The 27,650-nt window shown below is 50.8% G+C and overlaps 7 protein-coding genes across 7 annotated transcripts; 2 read left to right on the top strand and 5 right to left on the bottom strand.

Annotated features, from left to right (window-relative positions):
* Positions 1–77: 77 nt before the first annotated feature.
* Positions 78–2,914, bottom strand: PFICI_08056 (Periodic tryptophan protein 2; the record flags this gene model as incomplete). The annotated part of the gene is made up of 3 exons (XM_007836637.1): positions 78–2,661; positions 2,720–2,832; positions 2,897–2,914. 3 exons carry the CDS (start codon positions 2,912–2,914, stop codon positions 78–80), a joined length of 2,715 nt encoding a protein of 904 aa, XP_007834828.1.
* A 419-nt stretch (positions 2,915–3,333) lies between these two features.
* Positions 3,334–6,998, bottom strand: PFICI_08055 (uncharacterized protein; the record flags this gene model as incomplete). Its single annotated transcript, XM_007836636.1, has 2 exons — positions 3,334–6,782; positions 6,857–6,998. The coding sequence occupies 2 exons, from the start codon at positions 6,996–6,998 to the stop codon at positions 3,334–3,336; spliced, it is 3,591 nt and encodes a 1,196-aa protein (XP_007834827.1).
* A 491-nt stretch (positions 6,999–7,489) lies between these two features.
* On the top strand, positions 7,490–8,565 carry PFICI_08054 (uncharacterized protein; the record flags this gene model as incomplete). The annotated part of the gene is made up of 3 exons (XM_007836635.1): positions 7,490–7,511; positions 7,573–7,586; positions 7,648–8,565. The coding sequence occupies 3 exons, from the start codon at positions 7,490–7,492 to the stop codon at positions 8,563–8,565; spliced, it is 954 nt and encodes a 317-aa protein (XP_007834826.1).
* A 3,186-nt stretch (positions 8,566–11,751) lies between these two features.
* On the bottom strand, positions 11,752–12,566 carry PFICI_08053 (uncharacterized protein; the record flags this gene model as incomplete). The annotated part of the gene is made up of 2 exons (XM_007836634.1): positions 11,752–12,299; positions 12,356–12,566. 2 exons carry the CDS (start codon positions 12,564–12,566, stop codon positions 11,752–11,754), a joined length of 759 nt encoding a protein of 252 aa, XP_007834825.1.
* Positions 12,567–15,440: 2,874 nt separating this feature from the next.
* On the bottom strand, positions 15,441–17,791 carry PFICI_08052 (uncharacterized protein; the record flags this gene model as incomplete). The annotated part of the gene is made up of 3 exons (XM_007836633.1): positions 15,441–17,356; positions 17,431–17,598; positions 17,662–17,791. The coding sequence occupies 3 exons, from the start codon at positions 17,789–17,791 to the stop codon at positions 15,441–15,443; spliced, it is 2,214 nt and encodes a 737-aa protein (XP_007834824.1).
* A 961-nt stretch (positions 17,792–18,752) lies between these two features.
* PFICI_08051 (uncharacterized protein) lies at positions 18,753–21,111 on the bottom strand (the record flags this gene model as incomplete). Its single annotated transcript, XM_007836632.1, has 9 exons — positions 18,753–19,086; positions 19,148–19,272; positions 19,332–19,812; positions 19,865–19,974; positions 20,031–20,385; positions 20,443–20,536; positions 20,591–20,684; positions 20,757–20,846; positions 20,989–21,111. The coding sequence occupies 9 exons, from the start codon at positions 21,109–21,111 to the stop codon at positions 18,753–18,755; spliced, it is 1,806 nt and encodes a 601-aa protein (XP_007834823.1).
* Positions 21,112–25,002: 3,891 nt separating this feature from the next.
* Positions 25,003–27,385, top strand: PFICI_08050 (uncharacterized protein; the record flags this gene model as incomplete). The annotated part of the gene is made up of 4 exons (XM_007836631.1): positions 25,003–25,438; positions 25,502–25,817; positions 25,909–26,609; positions 26,670–27,385. The coding sequence occupies 4 exons, from the start codon at positions 25,003–25,005 to the stop codon at positions 27,383–27,385; spliced, it is 2,169 nt and encodes a 722-aa protein (XP_007834822.1).
* Between the last annotated feature and the right edge of the window lie 265 nt (positions 27,386–27,650).

Here is a 27,650-nt window from a genome sequence, read left to right as displayed (position 1 = left end):
GAGGCCACTGGAGCAGCTCGGTAGCATGAGAGTGTACAAATGGCCATTTAGAACGATGCTATTGACTGGCACCCTCATTATTCCAGTCCTATCCACTCGTCTTCCGAGACACCCTCTTCTTGCTGCAGAATATCAGCCAGAGTCTCTCCGCCGGCAGGCATCAAAAGGTTAGTGGTGCCATCAGAGCCACCAGAAATGGACAGCTGTGCCTTCGCTTCTTCGCTCGTGTCCTTGGCTTGACCCAGCAGATAATCCACCATGTAGACATTTTCATCCGCAAGTCTCCGTATGTCGTCCCTCATCTTTGTGATGGCTCTTGCAACGACGCGGAGCTCGACGTCTACTTTGCTGCGGTTGGCAATAAGCCACTTTCCGTGCTTGTCCATGAGAGCCTTGATCCATAATAGACAGAATTCCATGTGGGGAGACTCTTCGGTCTGTGCGGCCACGAACCGCAGTAGTCTAGAAACGTAGACGGACGGGAATTGCTCAACGACGAGAGGGATTTCCGTGTAGGGTATGGCCTGGAATACCCTCTTGATCAAGCCGGCCTCATTGAGACGGAACGCCATGACGAGGGCTTTCAAATAGTCCTGGTCATTCTCAAGGACAGCGAGTGTGGAGGCGGGTGTGATTTCAATGTTCAGGTCAAACGGATCGAACTGAAGGTTGTTGTCGAGGCTGTAGATCAACAGACCTTCTGTGGAGGCTGCGCAAAACGACGTTCCGGCCGGCGAGAAACCAACGCCAGTGACTTTGACTTCTGGGTTCTTTTTCCTGGCGGATGGATCGCCACGTTTTGAGCCGGGCAACAAAGTGTCCTTTCGTGCTTCTCGATCCGAGTTTTCGCCTTCGTCATCCAAAAGTCCTTCGGGTCCGGCCTCAGTGAGTAGTTTGCTGTTGAGGAATTCCTGCGTTCCCGACAAGGACAGGTTGACACTGACTGTGTACTTTTTGAGAAGTACCATTGTGTTGACAGAGTATAGACAAATATACTTGCTCGTTCCAGCAGCCAATAGACAGCTGCCGTCCGTGCTGTATCTGATGGTGTCGAAGCTCTTGTTGCCGGTCACATTTGCAGCAGTTCTGCGATCTGTGACCTTTCGACCTCCCGAAACATCTCGTCGCCCATCGAGACCAGAGACCTGTTCCGCCTCTGAAATGGACCAGAAAGTGAGCTGTCCATCCAGAGTCGATATTGCCAGTTGTTCCGAGTCAGGCCTAATGGCAATATCGAGAACATCCGACTGCAGCTGCAATGGCTCGCTAGTCTGGGTTCGGTCAAAGATGGACCAGATCCTTGCAGTCTTGTCCCAACTACCACTGACCAGCAGACCGCCGTTGGGTGCAAAAGCGAGAGACGAAATCGGACCTTCATGTCCAGACATCTGATCGAGTAATTGTCCCGTCTGCACAGACCAGATGTGAATATCAAAGGAGTCACGGGATCCGGCTGCCACAACTTCACCGCTAGGGTCCACAGCCATGCAATCCCACTGAAGTCTCGTCGGCGCAGTAAACGTTCTGAAGTTTCTGTACCTGATCAAATCCCATGCTCTTACGGATCCGTCAAAACTCGAAGTAAAGAGCACATTTCCCTTCTTGGCGAATTCGCAAGCCGTCACGCCGCTGGTGTGTTCTGTAAAAGTGACAATGCAGAAACCCGACTCGACATCCCAAACCTTGATTTTTCCATCGTCGGCGGTCGTGATAATGCGTTGTCCGTCGGGCGAGTATACAAGCGAGTTGATCGAGTCGAAATGTCCTTGCTGCTTCAAAATATACGATTCAGACTGCCACTCCCATACAAGGAGCTGGCCAAGCTTTGAAGCTCCAAAGGCCAACCACTCTCCACTCTGGTTGATCGTGACAAAATCTATGTCATTCTGAGAGATGCTGAGTGTATGGATCATGTTGAACTCGGGCATCTCATAGAGACCAAAAATGCCGTTTGAGAAGCCCGCGACCAGCAAATTCGAGGGCGCATGGTAAGATGCGCACCGCACAGTCGCATTGCCCTGCATGAAATAATGCTTCTGGACGATCCTCCATTGCATGTCGCTCTCGTCCTCCATTTCGTCATCTGAGTCTTCCGGTGGCGGGGCATTTGGGTTGCGTGTATATTGCCAGTCAAATACGGAACCGTCCTTGCTCACTGTATAGATTGTTTCTTGGTCCTTGGAGAACCAGGCGCCAATCACTGCCTGCTTATGGCCGGACAGGACTGTAGGCGTGAATCCTTCTTCTGGGTTCAAGCTCCAGATTCTTGCCGTCAAATCTTTCGATGCAGTCATGAAGAATCTCGAGTCAGGAGACCACTCAATGTGTCGGACGTCATCGAAATGGCCAGTATGAGTGTGGTGACGGACGAAGGGCGCAAATTCGAGCTCGCCCTCGGCATTGGCGTCTGGAGTCGACGGGACCTGCCATACTTCAATCTTGCGACCCAGACCGACGGCAAAATGGCGACCAGAGGGCGAAAAGGCGAGCGCCGTCACCTTGGACCGGAATGAGAAATGATAGATCGGAACTCGGCGAGGCACGTTGGTCAAGATGGCTTGCCCATCATCGTCGACGGAGAGTAGGAGGTTGCCCTGTGGCGTGAGACCGATGCGGGCAATGTTTTTGCGGTGGGCAAAGGGTAGAGTGTGAGACTTGTTCCTACTCCATGTCAGATCGAGGACTCCATGGTGACCATTCCGGGCAGACAACAACTCACTCGACAAGATTGAAGACAGTGACACGATTCGAGACTGGGGAGAACAGGCAGGTTCCGTCGGGGCTGTAAAGCAGGTTACCTTGGCAGTAAACCGTGCCTAGAAGGTTCGAAAACTAGGGAGTAGAGCAGTATCAGCAGGTATACCCTTTATGCGCAGGCTCTTCTGTCAGTATTTACCTTGAAATCCGTCTTCATTGTTACGGTCTCTCCATGTTCACCATCGAATTGAAGCTGGCGCAAATGCGTTGACTGAATGCGCCGGCCTATGCACCTCCAACTTTTTTTTCTTATCGCTTATCGCCGACCTAGACGCAGGTGGGCTGCAGTGGGGCGACCCAGCCGAGCTCCATGCACTCAGTTCAAGTTCATGTGGTGGGCCTTTTTTGATACCTACAGAGGACCTTGTATGAACCAGTCTTGTAAGTCGAAACAGTTGTCACCCTCTTTTGTTGTGCGAAAAAATAGCATGAATATTGCTGCATTCTCAGTGAAGACATGTATGGAAAAAACACAGGTTAGTCGGACTAGAGGAACACAACACATGTACAGACATCCACCTTGGTCGAACAGTTTGGCTTTGAGTGAATCTATGATAAACGCTCCAAATTCCTCTTCTATTCACCCTCAAAAGTCGGGCCTTTCTCCTCTATCTTGGTGACCAGATCATGCTGGACTTTGAGGTACTGGCTACTTGATAATGCTCTCGCAACCGTGGTCTCGTTCTTCTCTACAACCATCCTCCGTAATGCCCTGACCAAGAAACCAGCAACCAGGTCCACACTCCAAGTATCAGGAATAAGACTCAAGACCTCGTCCACATCGAACCAGCCACCAAACCGCTCAAGCATCATCCCCGTCTGCTCTACACGGTCACTGACATCTTCAATCTCCAGGAACTCGCCGAGTAGAGCACGGAAGAGCCTTGCCTGCTCATTTTCTGTGGGGGGCGCACTGTCTCTTCTCTTTGGCGCCTTTGTGCTGTCCGGCGCTGTGGGATGAGGAGACGGTGGTGTGGTTTGGTAGATACTATATATACTGGAGCCGCCTCGGAGGCAATACGCCACTGCAGTATCGTAGTCACCCAGATGATGCACGAGTAATCGCAAGGCATCTTCATGCTTACGCTCTCGCCCATCCAGAATGATGGTTTCCGGAACAAGGAGATCTGGAGCAGTAGCCTCTAGGCCGGCAATACGACTTCTAATCGCAGCCAAATCATAATCATACTGTCCGCCCAGCAGTTGCAGTAGACGTAGCCGGCTTTGCCAGACTTCATCGTCTTCTGGGGCATTCTCTGTTAGAAATTGCCTGTAGGTAGGCTTTAGTGGGCGCAAAGCTCGATAAGCAGCATATGTCGCCACAAAAACCTCGCGAGCCTCCGAGGAGGATTCAAGATGAGTAATGACGATATCCAGATAGTACGTGATGAGCTCGTTGACATGGATAGTGTGTCCTTGGCCAAATACCAGATATTCTAGGTAGTACTTGACAGCATCTGGAGCTTCCGCACGAAGAATTTCGACAACCTGTGTGGGTTCGAACTTTGGTGCACGCCCCTTTTCTTCGGCGAAGACTTGAACGCCGAGTTTTGGATTGCGATTTGCAAGCCAGAGACCGTACTCGCGCACCAGGGCTTGATTGCTGATTTTTGTTAGATACTCTCGAATGCGCTGTTCTCCATCGCGGAATTCTCCACCGGCGTCTTCTTCTCCTTCAACAATTCGGCGCCATGTCGTGAGTACCTCTTCAGCCATCCTGCGGCTTTGGTACAGGCGGCTGAGGACAAAAAGCCGACGATATGACTCTATCAATGTTTCCGCCCTTTCAAAACAGTCGACTCCATTGTCCACCAGATCGTATAGCTCGGAGCGTGTTGACTTGCCTCTTGCCAGACCCGGTGGCGAATGCTGATCTAGTTCGAGCAACACGGCGAGAAGCGCAGCATCGACTGTTCGAAAGACTTCATTTTCATCAGGAATGCTGCCGAATCCCTTCTTTTTCCTCCATGCCGTGAGAAAGCGCTTCAGGAACTGCAGTACCGAAGCAGGCAGGACATTGACACCAGATCTGCCCTTGTCAAAGGCGTCGGTCGCAATGTAAGCGTCGGCTTCCTGTTTTACACCGCCAAAGATCCAAATACCTTTGCGAGTCTCTATTACTTCATTGCGGACGCCGGGGATTAATGACAGCACAACCCGTGGGTCAAGAAGACTATCGACCAGAACTTCCTCAAGTGCACGAAGCTCTGATTCACCAAAGGGCTCCTTATTTGGTTGCAGGAAACTTGTCAGCAATAGAATACCGGTTCTTTGTCTCATATAATTGAAAGTAAGGAATTCCAGCTCGGATCTCGCGTCGCGGCCACGAAAAGAGTTTAGTAGACTGAACAGTTCTCGTCGCTCGGCAACGGTGTTGATGGAGGATTTCGATACGCTCTTGAGTTGAGTATCCAGCTGCAGGATTAGAGGGTTGCGCAGAGCCCACCATATGTGATCTCCTGACCAAACAGCGAGCCGAGCTGTAGTGCCAGCTAGCCTTCGAGCAAACTCTTTTTCTTCATCTAAGCGGTTGTTCTCCCATCCTGAAGGTAAAGTTTCGTCATCGGGGGAGTCATTATCCCTTTCAAACAGCTCCTTTTCCTTTGAGACACGCTCCATCGTCAATGCGGTCCTGGAATCCAGGCTTCCAAGCGACATGGTGGATGCCTCCAGACCCTGGGAGAATGGCTTGAATCTTTGTTGAGAAAGCTTGTCGACGATTTCCTGGAAGTGCGTTTCATTGGAACCGCGAAGAGATCTGATGCCTATCGCTTGAGATGGCGAACGCATTCCTGGCGGCTCGAGCCAATACCTTGTCGGTTCCGCCTCTGATCCATCGCTGTCCCATCTTTGAATCTCCAGGCCATTGTGTAAGCCATCCTCAAATTCCCGGTCCATGGAAGCAAGTACGTATCCCTCATCGTCTTCGTCCACGCTAGGCCGCGAGGACGATAGATCCGAAGCGCCGCCATCAACAACAATCTCCTTTGGATATCGATCAAACTCGACAGTGGGCCTCGTAGGATCTCCATCGAGGTTCACGAACATACCTATCCCTGGCTCCGAAGGGCCAGTTCCGGTAACAAGCAGAAATTCTTCAGGTGTTGGCGACACAATGTGGGGTTTCAGGAGAACGTCCCGAGGCTTTGGAGTGGGTGCTGGTCGTGGTAATCCCTCGGCCTGGGGTTGTGGCGTTCCATCCCTACTCTGTATCTGTTCAGGGGGTGCAGGGCTGCCTCTGGATTCAGGTGGTTCCTGAAAGACTGATTCTTCTTGCTCAACTTGAGGCTGCTCTTGTCTCCTATTTCCACTTATCAAGTTACCCAAACTAGTGCCCCTACGGTGTTGATGGGATTCTTGAAGGCCGGATTGTGGGCGGCTAGCAGACGAGGCGCTTCTAGTGATGCCAGGTCCGTCATTGCCGCCAGAGACGTCTTGCATTTGGCCCACAGCAGGCTGAGCATCATCCAAGGATGAAATGGACATGAGCGGGATCTTGAGTTGGCGCTCAATCTCCAGCAAAGAGTAATTTCGAGAGTCCGCCACACATGCAATTGTATCGCGCCTGACCGTCAGGGATGTCCCGGGGATGTCGATTCTCTTGATGCCTCGAGCATCCTCGCCGATCCTGACGACTTGTATACGGCGGTTCAGAGAAAGCAAAATCGTCACTCCTACACCCTCTGCGTTTTCATGGTCACCCTGCAGCTCATTCAAGTCGATGCCGCCTATCCAATTGCAATTCTTGACTTGCGTATTGTTGAAAACTGGGCTCAATTCGGGTAGTGAATAAAAGGTTACTGTCCCGTTACATAATATGCATGCCTTGCCGACTCGAGGCAGAAGTAGAATTTGCTGTATGCCAGGCTTTGGGCTACTAGAGGAGCTCGAGGTTTCGGCATAAGCTGGCTGAAGCCTCGAGGCTTGAACGAAGACGGGCGTGGCAGAGTCATCGGAGGGATCAGCGGGGATCTGAACGAAATGGATAAGCTCTGAAGCGGAGGTGCCAACGTAGAGGTTCCCGTCTGTTTATTGATGCATCAGCTCGTAATTCCGTATACTACATGAAGTATGCCTGAATCAGGTAGCTTGTGCGCACCTAGGTACTCCACGCAATTGATCTTGACGTCGTCATCCTTTGCGCCGTCTCCAGAGAGCGGGACATCTTTTAGCAACGTGCGCAGCACGAAGGGACCGGTCTCAAGGTCGGATCGATCGTCATCTTGCGCATCTGAAGCCATGGTATTTTTGCAACACCATGATGAAAGTAGCAGTAATGGTTGTAGATGTTGAGTCGGCAGTTGGGCCAGAGGAATAGCTTCAGGAGGTGAGCTGCTGTGATGGCAGCCTGGTTCCGCGACTGCGAGGCTGGGCGTCTATCATGCCACTAAAGGCCGGCGCAGAGGGGCTACAGAAGGTACCGGGGACCTGTACGGTGACGCTGGTTGCTTAAAATAACGTTATCTTATCGCCGACCAGGCACTTGACAGCAGCTCGAGCTCAAGCTTCAGGTACCCAGGCCATTACGTATCCCCACCAGAGCTTCACTCCAACACCAATAAACTTTCGAACAAGCAGCATCAACCAACGGAGGTCATTTTACGACCTCGAAGAGAATCACGTTCTACAATTTGTAAATCAACATTGACAACTTCAGCCTCTTCGTTTCAACCTTTGTATACAACACAAGCATCGCCAATTTCTCGGGCCTCGTAGCCCTTAACTCGCAGCGATGAGTGGCGGCTGGAATACGAGTAAGTCTTGTCGCAATCAAAATAATCCAAGCCTTTCTTCTTTTGCTAAGCCTACCTCTAGTCGAGTCCGATGCTGTCAGTTGATTGATTTTTCCCTCGCCGAATACTCCTGAACAAGAGCTAATACAAGATCTAGGGTGTCTTCACCTACCTGCTCGACAACCTCGGCGTCAAAGATGTACAGTTTGAAGAGCTTTTGACACTTGAGCCCGATGCGCTCGCCTCCCTCTATCCCGTGTACGGTGTTATTTTCCTCTTCAAGTATCCGACGGACCGACCATACACTACGACAGAGAAGCCATTGGATGGCGATTTCGACCACGATGCTTCCGAGCGCCTATTCTTCGCAGCTCAGACCATTCAGAATGCCTGCGGTACCCAAGCATTGCTATCCTGCCTGCTAAACAAGGAGGGCGAGGTGGAGATTGGGTCATCACTGAAGGACTTTAAGGAGTTTACCATGATGCTCCCACCCGAGTTCCGCGGTGAGGCACTGAGCAATTCGGAGCTCATTCGCGACGTGCACAACAGCTTCGCCAAGAGCAGCCCCTTTGTGGACGAGACGCAGCGTACCGGTGGCGAAACGGAGGACGCCTTCCACTTTGTCGCTTACACACCAATCAATGGCACACTGTACGAACTCGACGGCCTACAGCCCGCACCCATCACACACGGTGCCTGCACATCCGATGAATTCCCGACCAAAGTCATGGAGGTGCTCCAGAAGCGGATCAACCGCTACGACATCACCGAAATCCGCTTCAACCTCATGGCTATGGTCCGGGACCTGCGGATAAAAGCACGTGAAATTGGAGATATGGATATGCTGGAGAGGGAGGAGCGGAAACGAAGAGACTGGCAATTCGAGAACGCCCTGCGACGACACAACTTTGTGGGCTTTGCAGGCGCTGTAATGAAGGGTGTCGTGGAACAAAAGCTCAAGCAAGGAGGCGGTGCTTATGAGAAATGGGTCGAGGATGCCAAGGAGACAACCAAGAAGCGTCTTGAAGGCAGACGGAGAGGCGGCGGCGAGGATATTGAGATGGAGGGTTGATATCGTAGGCTGCCGTGGATCCAGATATCCATTTTCTCATCTTAGATGGCCAGGTGGTCCATGACATGAGATGGACTCACCGCATCGTAGTGTACACAATCTTGCGCCCGTACTCGAAAGAGTCATCGCCGTTTCAAGAGGTCGGGACTCTATTGCGAGCTTCATGTAATACTATCATCTAAAGACCGGAAAGGGAACATGACAATATCCATCTTGTGCCACCATTTATTTCACCGGCCACTGAAGACTTACAGGCAATGAACAAATTTGCCCGCTACGAAATAATCTCTTGACAGAGTAATTAACCAGCAAGGCCTCCAATTTGGCTGATATCTGTGACAAGCGCGCGGTAGTCGCAGTCATGTTGACTCAACGCGCTTGCCATTGATCAATGGTTGTAACCAATGTATTTCATCTATATATCAAACCTAGTGACCAGAGCCAGCGTCCCCTGTATGCACGCCAGGAATGTTTCATCCGTTCATCTGGGCTCAAAAGAGCCTTTGTAGGGAAAGACCGTATTACTCAGGAAGAGGGGGCCATTTTTCCCCCTTAAGCAGTCATCGTCCTACTATACAAGGCCATAAGTGATGTTGAAACACGCACGCACAGACTTGGGGTGTGTGATATAGGAGTTAAAGTCTGCAGGGCCGTGATTATGGAAGAACAGTAGACTAGCAGAAAGTGTATAGGTGCTTTTAGGAGGGTGGTCAAGTCCTTTAGTGCTATAAGTTCAAGGTAGGATGTAGGTAGCAATGTACCTGGTATGTGAGCTGCAGCAGGGTTCGCCTCCTCCTGCAGTAGATCAAACGTGCGCACTTTTGGGATTCAAAATGTTTCCATGTTTCAGCTCCTTCGACATACTAGGGTAGCAACCGAAAAGCGAACTAATGGAACGGATATCGCAAAGCCTCTTTCGACAGACGAATCAAGGTAGATGGAAAAGAAGCTTCATTCGATTTTCCGGGGTTTCTAGAGGATACAACGGATATTAGAAGTACCAAAGGATGCCAGCTTCCTGTATATCAGAACTCCATCGTGGAATCGAGTAGTACAGTTGCAAGTCATCCGAAGAAGAGCCACGCAACCTATAGCCGATTTGACTCGCAGCAATACTGCGCGATTTTGCTACGACATGCTATGCAGACGTCATGTGTTCTGTGGTGTAGCTCATATTCTAGATGCATTTACCACTGGTCAAGTATAAGAGAAGGGCGTGGTATCCACACGCATGTGTGAGTCGGGGCTTCAACATACTTCCTGCGCATCCGACACAATCGGACCGGTCATTGCAAAAGCTGGAATCAACTCCCGAGCAGGATTCCCTACCCTCATGGGAAATCCTGTAATGAGTTCAGACGGACTTTCTGGTTTCTCTTCCCCTGCCTGCATCATGTATGAACAATGCCCAAATCCTTCAATGAAACAAATGCCCCAGGTAGCGAGTGCCCCGTAAGCTAGAGACCTAGGTTAGTTTACTACACTAAGCTCCACAGTCCAGCGGTTTACCAAGAGCCAAGCTTTTAGAAAAAATCATCCGTGCTTTTGAATAAGAAGAACAAATTGAAATGTATATCCATAACTACCTAGGTAGGAATGTAATATATGTAGGTCAGAAAGGTAAGCCATTTTGAAAAGTTTCATCTTTCCACGGGCTAGGCTTCATGTGTCAGCACGTCAGTGCGCTATCCAACCTGTCGGGACATGAGCGTTCGGCACGATAGAGCAAGCTCTCCCTTGGCTCTCTCTTGCGCACACATGGTATAATGCAGGTTGGTTGCAATCATTCAAGTCCTGTTTCAGGTCGATCAATTGTGAGTTTTGAAAAAGTATACTTCTCGTTCAGAAGAGAATCCGAATAGTTATGGTTCCGTCTTACCGATGCTCGGCTTGCCGAGAGGGAAAGAATCAATAAAGTTTGCCTTCTACGCGAAGGGGACCGGGCTGTGATGGTTTCGGAACGGCGTGCAGCTCAGACGGTGATGAACTGATGATTGCACCAAAGATGGGGCAAAGTCGTGTTTTGCAATGCAAAGCCCGACTTATTCATTGCAATTTATGATGGCCATATCTTGAGAATTACTTGGTCTGTCTCTGCCAATGAGAAAAGTGCAAAGGGGAATTATTGCGATCCCATGTTGTGAGGAACATGAGAAATAGGCTGCCTATCACGATAGAAAAACCCCAACCCACCAAAATTCCATCCTCCAAGGGAATAGATAACCTAGGCAGAGCGGACGAATTTTCCTCGATGCAGGCTCATGCGCGTCAGACATCAAAGGCATATATCGTAAAATGTATTATAGCCCAACCGAAAAGACGGATCGCGGCGTCCCCTCCATCTCTTCTGCTCTACTAAGCCCATTTTGGGAGGGGGGCTGGGCTGTTGGACGAGCTAGACCGCCAAGGTTCGAGAGCAGGATGCCAAGGTTGTATTGAGAAATGCCTACTACATGTATGCCGTGCATAATGACCGATCGCGACCAAATCGAAAAGTTGAAAGGGGTTTCTCACTGCTACCTACACTGGATCCATGTGGATGCATTCTAGTCAGCAAGGAATAATAATGTAACGAGGCGTGAACAAGCACTATAGTTTGTACGTGTTTCAAGACGAGGCTCGAGGATTCTTGGTCTTGGGAACCAACAAGTGTTGTGCATGGCACTGGGTCTTGGGTTTGTCAATTGAATCTGGACAATTCTTTGCGATCGGCGATATCGAGTCAGCAAAAGGTAAAATCAAATATGGCCAAGACGAGGGAGGTTTTGGGGGTTATTTTGTAATTTTTTTATACGGTCCGCAACGCACTGCGCACTTTTATCAAACTCGTGGTATCGGACGACTAGCTAGAAACAGAAAGTAATGGATGAACCACTTAAAAAAAAAAAATGTAATTATATCTCGAATCCGTCAACGAAAACTTGTCGATGGCGTCCGCTCGGTCGTCGGAATGCCTCAACGCCTGAACGCCAGGCATGTATAAGTGTGGTATAGAATGTTTGATAGTGCAGTGCACCCTGCACAGGCGTGGGTCTTCCTCCTTGGTATCATACAACAAAACGAGTATTATACTCAGTCATTCCATCTCATAAGGCTTGTTTAGGATGTGTGTTCAGCCGCCCAAAAGAAGTATCTATTGCCCGGCATTAGTGAATGCTTAACCTGAGTAGCATGTAAAGGGTCAACTTACTGTGCCGAGTATTGAACCTCGAAAGTTGCTGGCATGCCTGCGCAGGTAGCCGGCGCACTGCCTCCTGCCGTTTCGACGCGGTAGACTTCTTGCAAGTCACCAGTGGCACCGGCACGCGTCGATAGCTTCAACCACGGGACAGCAGAGGCACCGTCGGGACCCTTGGCAGCATCTGTGGGGGCGCTGGTCGCGTTGAGCTTCTGGCAGGGAGCCTCGCCCAGCTGCAAGTTGGGTCGGTCCAGGTTGAAGAAGGGGGTGGTCATGTTGGTGAAGTAGTGTTGGCCAGAGATGGCCAGGTTGCTCGGTCCCAGCTTTGTCTCCTCGGCCGACAAGTCGAATTTCAATGCCATTCTGGTGATCATGTTGGTAAGGTCCGGGTAGGTGGAGATGAGGCAGCTGGCGTTGAAAAGAGTTGCCATGGCGCCAATAGCCACCGGGGCGGCTGTAGCATTCGTTGTGTCGCAGGTGTAGTTCTGGGTACCACGGCCAACCGCCACATGCTTCAATGTCAAGCCTTCGCTCACTGCAGGTAGAGGCGTAGGAGCTGTGAAATTACAAGTTAGATGAGCTCGCAGCAGTATGACGAACAAGGCCGCATACCTTCGGGCATCTGCACAGTGGAAAGGTCACAGACTGGTGCAACAGCCATCTGTCGACTCTCTTGGACCTTGGTTGCCAACATGTTGAAATACTCTGAGACGGTGTCCAGGGCGCCCGGTTCTGCGGCGTGGGTGTTGAGGCTCGGGTATGTGGGAGCGGCAATGACCGACATGGCACCAAGTGCTGCCGTCAATAATATCGAGGAGTGCATTCTGATGTGGCGAAAGGGCCGTAGCCTTGTGACAAGTAATCGACTGTGGTATTGAACGCGTCGGGTAGACCTGAGTCGATATTGGCGAATGCTGTGAATTCGTTATAGTTGTTGATGCTTCTTTTCTCTTTTTGGGTAATAGTGCAAGATCCCTCCAAGCAGCCTGTGCCCAAAGGCTATCTTTATATGACGAAGAAAACCGAGAACCAAGAGACCAATTTGAAAACCCAAGAAAAGAGCAAAAGGAAAAGATTCACCGTTGGGATATATGTCGTGAATCAAACAAAGATGCAGCGTGGAAGCACACACACACACACACTGATGGAAGTGGGATTGATATTCCTATTATACAACCATCTGCGAAAAATTGTCCACAGGGGATTCGCCCGGCGGCAGAGCAAGCAACCAGCGCAACACCATCCACCCATCCCTGCAAGAAGATAAATTGGTCGTACAGCAGGGTACACTGTAGGATCAAGAAGAAAGGGCAAATTAACCCACCCATATCGCATGGGGACCATGTATCTTTTGGCCCACTCAACGGCGCGGGGATACATGGCCTCGATCAAAAAGCTCATCTTCCGCAACCGCCCTGGGCAACGTCGCCGTGGAAGGACAAGCCGGGGAGAGGAAAGAGGTGGGAAAACCCGGGAAAGACGACATGATTGGCCGCTGCATTTAGACAGCCCCTGTCCGACGGAGAACGGGTAGACGACATGGGTTGATGTATGGAACAGCCAAGCGATCTGCAGCTAGGGGGTCGTCGACATGGGGTTGAGCTCGAGCGGCCTATCTGACTCGTCCGTGGCCGCGGCCCAACCTCGTCCTGCAAGCGCCCTTGGGGGGTCGACTTGCCATCGACCACCACACTACTCTATTTCGTACCACTTTATTTCATGGCGGGCGTACAAGATGGTATAATTTTCCCATGTGTCTGTACAGCAGCAGGTCGCTAGCTAGCTGATGGACAGGCTGCGAATTGGAGGGAACGCAGCGGCAAAACGCTTCGTGTTTTACACGCCTCGAGGGCTCTGATGGTCAGGTAGAAGGTCAGGGAGGCCGACTTCCAGATGCCATTTTGGGAATATCGTTTGCTGCTCTGGTGACCACCTAGATGCTCCATGGTGGAGGGTTCTTGCAAGAACAAAGCTGGAATCTTGGACTGAGTTGCAATCTACCTACTCATTCAGACGTCGTGTACTACCCAAGATGAACATGGAGGGAGGGCGAACATCAGGTCATGTTGACGCTGAGTTGTTGCAGTAGCCTTGAGGTATGCATTGCAGTAGCTCTTCAACAAAGCAAATGGGTCAGAGACGTCTCTCGGGTATGCGATCCAGATTCGATTTTTCAATGTTCTTGGGAAGCCTGATGGACCTTTGGGTCAGCCAGCAACAAGCAGCCAGCTCATTCATCGTTGCAGTCCATGGCTGACGTGCATATCGAGAGAGTATTCCATGGTAGGTACAGTATGTAGGGCCAGTCCAGCCAGACCAGTCCGGTTCCCCCATCGCCGCTACGGGAATACCCACACACAATATCGCTGCAAGCTGCCGATAGGGTCAAAGAGATGGCGCGGAGAAAAGAACTGAGTGTCTTTGCTGCCCCGTGGGTCACAAGCCAATAATGGCCTGATGTTAAAGAGGGGAACACAATAAGAAAGAAGAGCATCTGTCAAGTACGGACCAATGAAGCGCGCGAAAGCAAGGGTATCCTACAGAGACAAGTGTCCCACTCGCCGAGATCTTTGCATCTGGAAGAAAGGTGGGTTAATCTCGAGTCTGCAGGGTGCCGAATGAGAAATTTGCCCGATATAATCTGCGCGAGGGTGGAGCAAACAGCGCTGGCGCTTAGGTGCTAGAAATAGAACAAGCGCGCAAAGACACCAAAATAACTCTCTGTGGAAATCAAGGTTAAGCTTGGCTTTGGATCTCGACCATGCCGGATCCGGTCAATTTGCCCACTTTCTTCTCCAGCCAATAAACAAACCTTCTCCAGCGTCTAAGTAATGTAAGTCATGGTAGAAAGCCTTGTTTTCCGCAGCATCCATTGTCTTGACCAGGCGTGGCATCCGATATATCTCCATATTGGACTGCCAAAAGCGGACATACCGCAATATAGTTCGGCGGCTGTTGAACTCGTCCATCCTCGCCAAAGTCAAGTATGGCTTGCAAATAGATATCGAAGAGAGAGATTTATTACATGGAGAACATTACTACGCCAACTGGTGTACATGGTAACCAACCCGCCTCTGGAGTTTTGCCAATTGTGACTGGTTCGAGCTTTCGGCCAGCAGCATTATTCCAAAGAAACAGCCAGCCAAATAGATCTTCTCATTCATATGATGGTGGTATCAGAGCCTGTTTCTTGTATTGACTACTGAGACAGACGTGGACGTGTCGGTCTCGCTTTCAAGCAAAGAAAAAAAGTATGGCCGCGTGGCAATCTGGGGTGAAGCAGAATGCAGCTCGCAGTCCACCACCGTGCGTTCATAGCCAATCGCTTGTCTGCCGGGTTCGGATTATTGCAGCAGGTCAATGTTTAAGCGCTCCCTTGATTACATTGCATACATGAAGAAAAACACTGGTGGGTGTGTGAGAGTTATGCTCCATTTTTAGGCTGCTTGGTGCTGCCATCTTCGCGGTTTTCTTTTCCTTCCGGCGCGCAATCTATCATGTGGAGCACAAAATATACTTGAATCGGACATTAAGAACAGCAATATCACTTGAGCATGTCGACACATTGTAAAGATGCCGTGTCCCCGCCATGACATTGCCAAGTGTGTATGTTATACATTATCGCTGAGACACTTCCGCAAATGGAAGCGTTAGAGGCTACTGGTCGTACAAGTGTCCCAACTGGGCATTGATCACATTAAAAGCCAGAGTCTTCTTTCCACTCTCCGTGGCTCGATCCGGTGCCTCCTTTGCCAGCCGTCCCAGCCAATGCTGCAGCGCCGGCTACGCCTTGGCTCAAATGGCTCGCGTGCTGCTCGGCATCTGATGTACCCATCCAATACAGTGACAGGAACACCAACAAGTGTAGCGCTACACAATAGGCAGCAAAAAGATTCCGGCTTGTTCTTGAAGCAAGAACCATCCGCGTCACTGAGTAGACGACGCGCTCAGGTAAGCTCATGCGCTTGTAGGCCCGTGCTGATTCCCGACCCCGGAATGCTGCAAAAGGCGAAATATTTGATTCGTATGCTTTTCGGTATCTATCCAGAGACATCCCGGGGTTTCCAGAGCCTCCTATTGATACTGTCGAAGGGTTGGGGTTGCTGGAATAGGCAGAGGACGAAGACGCCGTACCCCGGTTGTATGTTGAGACGTATCTCGTCTTTTCATATAGTTGCAGATTATCTTTCTGGAGTGCGGCGGTCTCTGACCGCAGCTGAGATATCGTACGGTGAGATTCGGACAGCTCATTTTCAAGTTGTGTTATTCTCTTCTTGAAGCGGTCACGCTGAGCAGTAATCATCGGCAGCATGCCAGACCCGCCTCCATAGGCTTCGCCGCCGCCATCTCGAGGGTTGAAGCCAGAGATGATGGAAGACGTGGGCGAGGTCCTGCCACCCCGCCTACCAGGCGCAACCGAGGGTGCATAGCGGGCATAGGTTCCAGCCACTGAAGCTCCCGACGGGAAGGCGTTCTGTCCCTCTGCTTGTAGATTTGCCAAGTCGTTCTCGAGCTGTGTATTGAGGTTCTGTGCTCTCTCCAGATCGGCATTGGTCCTTGACATTTCTTCTTGCAGGTTCTCCAGTCTGCTTTGCAGATCTTGATGCGATACCCGCAATATAGTCAGTTCATCACTGAGCTTCTTGTTTCGCGCTAAGAGAAGCTGTTCCAGCGTGTCGCCTTTACTCTTGCCAGCACTACCGTTTGAATCGGCTTCTGCCATGACTGCATCATCATCGTCACCTGTAGCAAACTCAATACTCTTGAGCACCTCGAGTTCCTGCTTGATATCGTCATAGTCGTGCCATTTCTGCACCTTGGCCTTGAGATTGTCACGGTCTTCCTTGAGCAGACTGACTTCTCTCTCCAGGCCTCGTAGTTTTATGTCAATATCGCGCTTGAAGCCCTCCTTCTCCAACCTGGCTGAATCGAGTTTTCGAATCAAGGACGAGTTCTCGGAACGCATGCGCATATAGTTGGGGTCGTCTTCGAGGACGGGAGCTTGAGTAGACACTTGCGATTTCGACTGTGCCAAGTCCAGGCGCAGCTGCTCATTGCGTGCTTCCACCTCGGCAAGTCGCGTGCTCGTCCTCTCCAGATCCGAGTGAACCATTTCCAGCTCGGCGCTTGTGACGTGCCCTCCTTGTCCCTCGGATTCGGCATCTCCAGACCCCTTCAGGCGTTGGTTGACTTCATAGCTGGCCTTGATCTCAGTCATCAGCCTCTCCTGGTTCTCCACCTTTTCTTCCAAGGCCTTCTCCTTTGCCTCCCAGTTGTCTCTCTTTTCATCCAGGACAGCAGTCCATGATGCCTCGACCTCCTTTACTTTTTCGTCCAGATTGGACTCGAGTTGTTTCCGAGCAGCACTTTCCGACTGTAGTTTCGACTCGGTCTCTTCCAGCTGTGCGGTCAGCTTCGTAATGTTCTTTTGCAAGTGCTCGTTCTCCTCGGTAAGCTTTGGGAGGGTATCTTCAGACACCAGCATGGAGTCTACCGATGCTTCAAGCAGGGGATATGGGTCTGGCGCGTCGGACAAGGCCGAGTACACCTGAAGGAATGCCGAATTTGTTGATTTAGAGTGGTTCGTCAGAAGGTCGATAAAGGTTTGGTAAGCTGCAAGGCATATCGCATTTCAGTTCAAGTCCTTAGGTGGCAAGTTGCATTTGGGAATAGCAGGCATTACTGACCCTTTAGCAAGCCCTTTATTTCAGTCAATTTGGTCGCATCGTCCAACTTTCTAAAGTCCTTGGTCTTCTGGGCGAGATCTTTTCGTTGAACGGTGGAGTCTCGCTGGTAGGCGACAATGTCTGATGCCGTGTTGTCCAAGGTCGAGACCAGTGAGGTCAAATCAATGTCTACGGTCTGTCAGATCCAGCTCAATGCCCCATACTCTCCCCCAAGCATCAATGTTCTCTTACTTCGCCATGCGGATATGGCATGCTGGAACTTGTTGGTGCTTTCGACGGCGGCAGCAGACGGAGCCGAGGGCTTGTCCGCAGTCGCTGCCTCTGGCATGTCGAGGGCCGTGTATTCGGACACGTCGGCCATTGTGGCTGTCAGCTATGGCAGAGGTCGCTGCCTCGATGACGGCGGCATGAGCAAGTGAATGAAGCTCTGCGCGGATCTATAGATCTGCCAAAAGTCCGGACTATGCAATCACTGAAATGTTGCTTCTTGTCCGTCGGGGAGGTTTTCAAGTGCTGAGAAAGTGTTGGACCATATGCAGATTGCATCAGCTTGTTGCCAGTAGGAGACGATTGAACGTGTTCGCTAGCACCAACGCCAGTTGCCAAGAGACACATATGCAGGGGTCCTCCTAAGCTATGCTAAAAGAGTGGGGCTACAAGACCAAAACACCAAAGCGAATCATCACGGGCTCATCACAACCATCACCACAAGCACCAGTCTGTCTCACACCTTGACAGTATGATTTGCTCATTTAGAGACGTAAAAAGACATCATTTCGCAACTCATGTATTGGCGTTTTTGTGTGTCCTCTCTTGATCAAATTTGATCTTGGACAGACTAAACAAGCCTGAGGCTACCCTCTTTCTTCTCACTACTGACTCTCAAGCCCAGAGACATTTCATACCTTTTTTTGATCGTTTTCCTTGAAGTTGGCCAAATGACCAAACTTCCATTTTCTTTCACAGCAACAACTGCGCCCCTCCCTTGAGGAGCAGGGGAAAGCCAAGTGTGTCTACGCGTGCGAATCCCATGTGCCACCAGGCTCAAAAGCAGAGCAATTCATCGCAAACCATATGTACTCCCCCGTTCCATACTGTGTTTGAACAGGGTTTTTGATTGAACCAATGTCCGGATTCCACCGCCCTCCGTCCTACTGCTCATATGTCTCCTTGTCAGTGGCCAACGATGATGACAGCAAGTCTCGATGGCGAATGTCCGATCGAAGCAACCACCCCGTTGATCATGAGCAACCCCATTACACAAGACCACTAACCCCAGTCAAAATGCAATGTAGGCAGAAGACATGACAGCAGAGGCGGGATCAGACGAAGCGGCGGATCTGAGCCTGCAGGTTGGCCATGTGAATGTCTCGAGTCGAGCCGCCAAACTGCGAACTGCCACGAATACCCTGAGAGCTCTCCTGACTGGTGCCGCGAGCGCCCAGATCAATGCCCTCCTTATGGACACTGTCCTCCTCTGGGCGACGGCGCTGTATCTTGGCTAGGAGCGTGCGCATCCAGGTCGGCAGGTTTCGCTCGTTCAACTGCCAGTGGTAGGCCTCCTTGAGGTGGTAGTTCTCTGGCACCCATCGATGGCCTGAGGCGTGAACAATGATCCAGATTGTGGTATTGAGGACGACGTAGTTGAGCATGCCACTAGTATTGCATGGTCAGTCTATGCAAAGAAAAACAGAAAAGCAATTGGGCTGGGACGTACGCGATCAGGCCATAGGCGACGCTGTAACTCATTGGCATGAATGCAAGAGTGACAAATGACGGAAGAGAGTCACCGATATACGCCCAATTGATCTTGACGACCTGACGAATCATCATGCAACCGACCTGATATCCCGGGATGATTAGTTGTGCAAGTCAGAAAAAGAGCGAGCGACTTGACCTACAAGAATGAGTGTGCAACCAGTGGCCCAGGGCGGGATGGAGGCAAAGATGGGGGCAAAGAAGACTGCCAACAAGAAACAGATACCGGTGGTGATTGCAGTCAGTCCAGTGCGGCCACCTTGCATGATTCCCGAAGCGCTCTCAATAAAAGCGGTCACAGGAGAGCAGCCGAGGAACGAACCGATCGAGATAAAGGCGGCGTCTGTGCAGTACGCAACAGTTGAGCGAGGGAAATTGCCATGATCATCGACGACGTTCGAGAACTTGGCCATCGAGGCCAGAGTGGCGGTACAATCGATAATATCGACGTACAGGAAGGTGAACAGAGCGAGGACAAAGTGGGTTCCAGCGTTGCCACTAAGATCCCAATCATGGAGAAACGTCAGGCTGCCGATCGGACGAAAGGTAGCCACCTGCTTGAAGAACTCGAATCGCTCATTTCCCTCGTCGGTGTAGGGAAAGTAAGTGAAACTGGTGTCGCGCCTAGCCAATGGTGAGTACGATGTGAGATGAGATGATATTGGGGCACACTTACGGCCAAGAAATGACGGTGACCAGAGCGATGCCAATGACGATTGCGCTTCTCATTCTGAAAGCCATCATAACCGCAACGAGGATGCCGCCAAGTAGAATACCAATCCACATCTAAATGACTCCAGTTAGACGGTACCACGATGAGACTTTGGCAGTCCATAACTTACAGCAGGGTTCGTCATGACACCTCTTGTACACATGTGTGTCGTCGAATCCAAGTCCTCGATGCGGCAGCCGCCGATGGCGAGAGGCGTGTTGACTCCACCCGTGATGGCGCCGATACCAACGGAATAGCTGAGGCCGACCATGGTGAGGAAGAGACCGATACCAACGCCCGAAGCCGTCTTGATGGTGGAGGGAATAGCCCTGACCAGCCACTGTCGCATTCCGGTGAGAGCTAGGCCCATGAAGATCAAGCCTTCGACAAAGACGGCAGTGAGAGCCAGAGGGTACGAGACCATGCCACTTCCATTGAATCCAACGACCTGGTAGGCAAAGTATGCGTTGACACCCATACCGGGGCTGGCTGTATTAGTACTTGTATCGATAATACTTGGCAAGCCAGAGCTGGGAACTTACGCCAAGGCGACGGGCAGGTTAGTGAACAGACCAAAGGCGATGCTGGCGGAACCAGAGAGAAGAGCGGTTGCAGTGACAAGATCGCGCTTGAAATCTGCATTGTTGAAGTCAGCCAGTGATTATTCGTCTCGAAATCGGCAGTACTGACCAATCTTGCACTGATTGTAGACGTCATTGTCCTTGCAGAAAGTAATCTTGTCATCACAGGGACAGTTTCCGCCAGTCTCGGCGAGAACCTGAGACTGCGGCGATTCAGTTAGTCTCTCGACTACAGGACCTTGCAAAATAGGTAGACGAGGGGATAGTGGACTTACATTGACAGCGAGAATGTAGGCCATAGTAGCAAAGGTGGTTAGACCGGCACGAAACTCCTTGATGAAGGTGCTGTTGGCGATCTCGTTGGGCTGTAAGACGTTAGCAAAGGCACAAAATCGACCTGCGCCGAATCCCCATTTGAGTATCGGAACGACATATAGATACAGATCTTGATGAACCTAGAGAAGAAGCCCATGAAAGGATGGATAGCCGATAGGTGTTTTGACTTACATGACCCGAGCCTTCGAGTCGGAAGAATCGTCCGACGCGCGACTGAATCAGGCGAACCTCGGCATCGGCGGCCAGACCGCGGGCGACGTCGCCAACAAGGCGGGCCCAGCGGAGGATTACCATCTTGATGTATGGCGCGGTACACGGGTCCTGCGTGGAGTAGGGCGACTGCAAGATTACCTAAGTGAAAACAGGGCAGTGTTGGGGGTTTCTGGTTGATGCGTTACAACGTATTGATGACTTCGCGATGGGACGGATCTATGCAGATCCGCCAACCTGAAGAATGGATGAAGATACCAGAAAAGATCGAAATGATGCAAAGAGGAAATGGGAAAGAAACGGGATGGAATGAGGACTGCCCGGGCTTGATAGCAGTCAGGTTCTCCGGGCTGGAGCTGGGTGAATAAAGATCAACTAGGCGGGCCGGATGGTGGTACCAGATTGTTGGCAGGTCTCAACCTGGGAAATCGGAAAATATCTGTGAGGTTGGCTGGTCTTTTTTCGAAAACAATCAAAGGAAAGAAGGGAATTACGGGGCACTCTGTTTGCAGAGACAGTCTAGCCAGCCAGGTTGTTGGAAAACTCTGCAACTGGAAGGTTTCCCGGTCGATGGCCTTGATCGAGGACGACGAGATCAAATATGGCGACGACTTCAAAGATCTTCTTGGCCTTGCTTCGGTGGATTGAGACCATGTTCTGTTAGGGGTCCTGCATCGCCTGTGGCTTTCAGACGATTCAAATAGGGCCCTCAGGAATCCGTCGACGAGAGGCGTGATACTCTCTACGCGACTATATCTCATGGGGTTGACTGATCTTAGTATACTGATCATATTTGGTGGCCAAAGTAAGGAGCTGGGATATTGCATGACAGCCGTCACGGGATGCCCAGAGCCGAACAGCATGACATCGATCAAAGCCCAGTCGTTTTGACGGCCTTTGGCATTTATCAAAGAGAGATCAAACCTGCCATTGTAGAAAGAAATCATCGTGTCCTTCTTGTCATGAAAAGCTGTGACTTGTAACTGGACATTGAACACTAGGTAACAGTGGACATTGGCCTGCCAATCTCGGAAGAGTTAAACAAGGTTTAGGGCATACTCTCCTGTCTTCTTGTGCTGACATGCTTTTGTCTTGACATAGCGACTATATCGAATACAATGTCGAATTTCATGTGCATTTTGTGGATATCCAATATGGTCAACACATTCACCATGATCTGGAAAGGATACCGTGCTAAACATGCGGCTAAGCATACTTCATGTCGGATGCCGGCCAGCAGCAGGAGCCCGTAGAAACGTGTGATGGCCGCACAGGCAGGACATGGGTAAATTCTACGCATAAGCACATTGAAATCATATGCAAGTGACGGGTGTAGTTAAAGGTGAGCGCCTATAGATGGAACATTTGTCCGGTGCAATTCCGTCTGGAATATCTTTCTTGCACTTGTCCTTGCACAGATGGAAACTGGGTGAAATTCAAGCTGGGAACCCGTATATTACCCTGCAAGTCCTAGATGGATCATTTGGAGATACAATGAGTTCCCTTCTGTGGGTAAGAGTGCCTTTTGCCAGGTAGGGTCACATGAGACAGGTAACACAAGTGGTCGGTTACGGCATCTTCAAGTCGCACCCGGCAGAATGAGCCAGGATAATGGTGGACAGATGAGACGATTAATTGGGCGATAGTGCACATCCTTTGTTTCTCTCGGCTCGTGTATGCTGTGTGCAATAGGTCTCGGAATGCGTTCTTGCAGAGATGATTAGCTTGGTGCTGCATGTTATTGGCGTGTCTTGATTAAAAGCTGTTGTCTTTTGGGTATATTGCCAGATATTTACAGTACTTTTCTATATCTCCGCAGCGTTATCCATCATATCAACGTCTGATTGTTGATTAGGACATGCGCAATGGTTATTTGTTTGTGATTCGTCTGAATCTCGGCCCATAGGCGAAATCTCAAGATAATCCCACGTGAAAGTGTATATACGTCTCGGCGTCGCCTACAAAAACGACACAGAACCGCCTCCAAAATTGAGCAGATTATTACTTCTTTCCAGTATTTTGCATCACTGTCAAGTCGTCCTGGTGATTTGAGTCCACTAACTCCGCTTTTGCCTTTGTGTGCTGCAATGCTTTCGAGTTGTGTTCGCTGTGCCAACCTACCTAGGTAATTTTAAGCGCAAAGAGCCAATTACAGAATTGGTCTCTACGATGATAAAGAAGTGTCCAATCACGGCTCCTCTTGAGTGCCTGCGCACCAATCCGAGCTGCCACTGCTATGAGGATACACCTCCAAACATGGACTTTTCTTGCATTGACATTTACAGCCGGAGAAGCACAAATCTGACATGAACCAATCATACAGATGAGCCATGATGCTGGTCTACAATTAATGGCCTTCATCGATTTGCCATTCCAGCTTCAGAAATTGATTGACTCTTTGTGCAACCTGCTCCCCTCTTTCTGTACGCCCTGGCATCAGGGGCAAACTGCGGAGTTCAGCAGCAAACAATTCTTGTGAGCGTGCCCTCTTACTTTTCCACACACCAGGACGTTTTATAGGTGTCTAGTAAAACTGAAAATCCGTATTTGCGGCACGATTCATTGTTGGTAATCCAATCAGATGGGGACGTGAATCATTTGACCTTTCAAATTAAAGACAAGCATAACTGAAAAGCTTGTCTTGTACACACGTACAGAACAAGCCAATGCCCATCCATACCCTCATACTCACGTCGAGAACACAGAGAGCTCAGAGCTCCTTGCATTAGCTCCTATTCATCCTACCTCATGGTTGATCAGAACAATGCCGTGTACCAGCCGAGCAGACCATGGACTTGGTGGCCAGCTCTGATCTCAGCCTTGCTGCTAGATTTCCTGGCTTTTTTCTCGATTAGATCCATGGGTAATGACATGAGCTGATGCAGGGGCCATAGGTTCATACAGTTGGCTAGTCTCCAGACTTCTTGTTCACCAGTGATTGGCATCTACCAACAAAGAGACTTTGCAATATTCACGGCACTCTATTCGTGAGATCGACGTGATATCACTTCTCTAGTCAAATATTGGTTCACAAGCTGCACAATTATCGACAATAATTCAGTCACAGAGCCCTCCTTTCTGTAAGTCCGTCTACTACACAAGTAGCATCTGTAATGGTACTTACTCAAGATGTCTTGATGATGCTATCGTCGCTCAGCCTTGCCAGATCCAGAACCTATGTAGTAGAACACGTGAAGCACTGAACCACATCTTCCCAGATCTCGTCGTCAAGCACGAGGCAAGCTTGACAGCAGTCCGGGCCCCGGCAACCAATTTAGAAGTCGTCGTCTTCTGTCCACGGGAAGGTGCCTAAGGCAAGGACCTGCTTCGTTCGTTCAATTCCACCACTTCTCGAATTCTGCAACTACCTGCAGCTTCCCTTGGACTCGAAGCTTGACCCAGCAGAACTGCTTTCTTCCACTCCTGCACACCCAAGCCTCTGCTCACAGGATCTTGACCTGTGCAGCTTCATTCTTACTTGTCCTCGAACATCTATACATTGAACAATTTCTTTTTACTCTGACTTGGAGTCTCTTGAAGTTCCGTCATAGAAACGCGCTCCTTTGCCTGGAAGCCATACCATATTTGATCCAACAATCACCACCTTCCGTCCCAACATCACCATATTTCACGTGCACATTCCATCTTTCGTCCGAAGTCTACCTTGTTTCCTCTGGCGTCTACCATATCTCGGTTGCAAGTCACCGTATATCGAAGAGAAGACCACTCCTACCTACAACTAATGCCACAGAACCAGAAGCCGTGGTATCACAGCATGACCGACTAGCCCGAGTATCAAGGAGGCAAGACTGCTTGATATGCGCGTTGCAACCAGAGACTGAGCAACCAATCTGGAAAAGCTACGGCACGGAGATGGTAGCATCTTCTGCTTTGATCTGACCTTTCACATAAACCCTTTTCAATATCGTGTCACGAAGCAGTTGCGCGGCGCAACAGTTTCTACCAGCGCCCACCATGTATGACGTCTATTGGAACGATGACAAGCCTGAGCTCGTCGGCGAGCGAAATGCCCGCAAGGAGCGCGAGAAGCGCGAGGCATCGGACAAGGCAGCATCAGAGAGGGCACCCTCGGTGCGAAGCGATGATGCCAAGAACACTAACAAGCGACATTCATTTGTTTCGATGCCTGGATCTGGTCACAGCGAGAAGAGCTTTGGATTTCTATCGATTAATGGTCGAAAGCGCGCAAGCACGAACACTGGAGGCTCCATGGAAGTCAAGTTTAATGCAAATGGCTCCAAGAGAGCTGCTAGCGACGAGAGCAGCATCATTGAGGATAACACTGAGCTCAACCCCTCATTGGGAGGAGGAGAGAATGGTGTAAACGCAGGCATTCATGGAGCTCAAGACGAGCAAACGGCAGGCGACCAGTCCTGGATTTCTTTGCGAGGTAAGTGGCCCACCCTGATTTCGCACTTGATGCTGGCAACTTATACTCATTTGCGCATCACAGAGTCCTCAGTCTCTCATTGGGCGACCCCTTCCCTTGCCGCCTCTAGTACACTGGCAAGCAGCTCGCGCAACTCGCAAAACACGTCAGACAATCGAGACTCTGGAGATTCGCGCAGCATGGTGGACTCAAAGTTGATCAAGTCTGAGCATCATCTCCAGCAGCTGGACGCATCCTCGTTTGTCTCTCAGGACAAGCAACTCACCGTTTCCTTGCGACCTGCTAATGACAACGGTGACAACAGTGTCACCTCTGAAGTTCGCATCACTTCAGATAGCAAGAAGGCTCCCATGCCTGCACTGAAGCCTCTCATGCTTGGGTTAGTTTTTTCTTCGTTTGTTTCTTTCCAGTTTTTCTTCCCAAAAATCAGCTCCTACCACGAGCTCAACTTGCTGATACCCTTTGACCAGATCCACTGAACGTTACGAGGACGTTGACAACTCTATGCTTCTGTCCTACCACGAGGCAACCTTTCCCGAGGGCACAGTGTTTGGCCAGCCCGACGAAGAGCACGATTCATCCAGCATCTCCGCTGGTCCGTCCTCCCAGAGTGTTGGAGGAAATCAGACAGAGTCTCAGCGATCCTCAGTCTCCCTCGATTCAGTCACCCTCCCGACTCCTGTCGCTCTCCACGCTCTCCCTCCTCCTCCTGGACCTCCTCCCAGAGGTCCCCCTCCTGCCCCTCCCAAGGGAAAGAATAAGCAGAGAGCTTCCGCAAGCATTACCCAGAGCGCCATGCCGACTCCTTCGCCCCAGGCTCAGAGACGCCAGGTCCGAGGACCTGTTCAGCCCCCTCCTCTGCAGACTCCCATCGTCAGAGACAGCGTCTGGAAAATCACTTCCAACTTGACAACCGTGCAGAGAGACATTATCATGATGGCCACCGCTTCTCCCGAGGTCCTGCTTGCCAACGTCAAGGCTGATCCGCCCGCTCTCAAGAACGCCAAGATGTATGAAGAGCTCGAGGCTATCAAGAAGCGATGGATGTTTTCCTGTCTCTACCAGAACGATGTCTATGCCAACTGGCTTCACCAGAATAACTTTGACCCCCAGAACGTAGAGGAGTCTGCCAGTGTCACACCCAGCATCCTCGCTCTGTACGAGAGATCATGTGAGTTTGCCCTGTGGAAACAAACAAGACACGAACTTTTGACTGACTGTTGTACTGTAGCTTCTGCCTCATTCCTCGCAGGTTTGAACCCGACCATCAGCCTGACTCAGATCTGGACCGTTCCCACTCAGCGCGAGTTGTTCCCCAATCTACATCCCGTTACCGCCCCGACTCTGCAGGCCAAGCTCGGCTTCAGCAACCTCAAGCACGAGTCCTTTACCTCGGTCACTTGCCTGCGCATGGGCTCCATGCTAGCCAAGTACGACGTGCCCATTGTCCTGGCCGAGATCTACAAGCTGCTCAAGCCGGGCGGCGCCCTGCACGTGACCCTCATGGACCCGTGCCCCGAGGAGCAGGTCTGCGGCCCCCTGATGCGCAAGTGGATGCGGGACAACCTCATCGTCGAGCTCGAGAAGCACGCGCGCACCACGAGCCCGAGCCGCGACGTCCCGGCCTGGATGAAGGCCGCCGAGCTGCGCGGCCGCGGCAGCCACTATACCCAGTACCACGTCCCCGTGGTTCCCGCGGGCTACGACCGCATCCAGGATGACAAGCAGTGGGAGCCCGCCATGGGCGAGGCGCGCTGCCGAGTCATGGCCATGCTCTGGTACGAGATTTGGGGCAATCTCATCCATGACTGCAAGTGGTGGTGGGACGATGAGGATATCCTCAAGGAGTGTGCCGAGTACGGAACCTACTTTGCCTACTTTTTTGTCACGGGCGTCAAGGAGGCCAAGCCCGCCGCCAAGAAGGCCAAGAAGGCCAAGAAGAACTGATTTGAGGTTTTCTTGCTGATTCCGTCTGACCATGAGACTTGGAGGACAACTAGGGAATCGGAGAAGGTACTGGGAAGGACGGCTTTTTTTGCTAACTTTCCAGACCTTGGAGTTGGCTCACTGAGCACATGGCACTGCGATTGACATTATGGGCGTTGATGGATTGACCTTTTGAGCATTCATGGACAGAGACGTCCTTGTGCATTTCCCCCCAAGCTGACCCAGGACTCTGCTTCCGTAAGTGGTCATTTCTATAAATCCCTTT

The sequence above is a fragment of the Pestalotiopsis fici genome (genome assembly GCF_000516985.1).
Source record: "Pestalotiopsis fici W106-1 unplaced genomic scaffold PFICI_Scf_5, whole genome shotgun sequence".
Taxonomy (NCBI): domain Eukaryota; kingdom Fungi; phylum Ascomycota; class Sordariomycetes; order Amphisphaeriales; family Sporocadaceae; genus Pestalotiopsis; species Pestalotiopsis fici.
The sequence above is the reverse complement of the archived record's forward strand: the minus strand, read 5'-3'. Positions and strand labels throughout refer to the sequence as shown.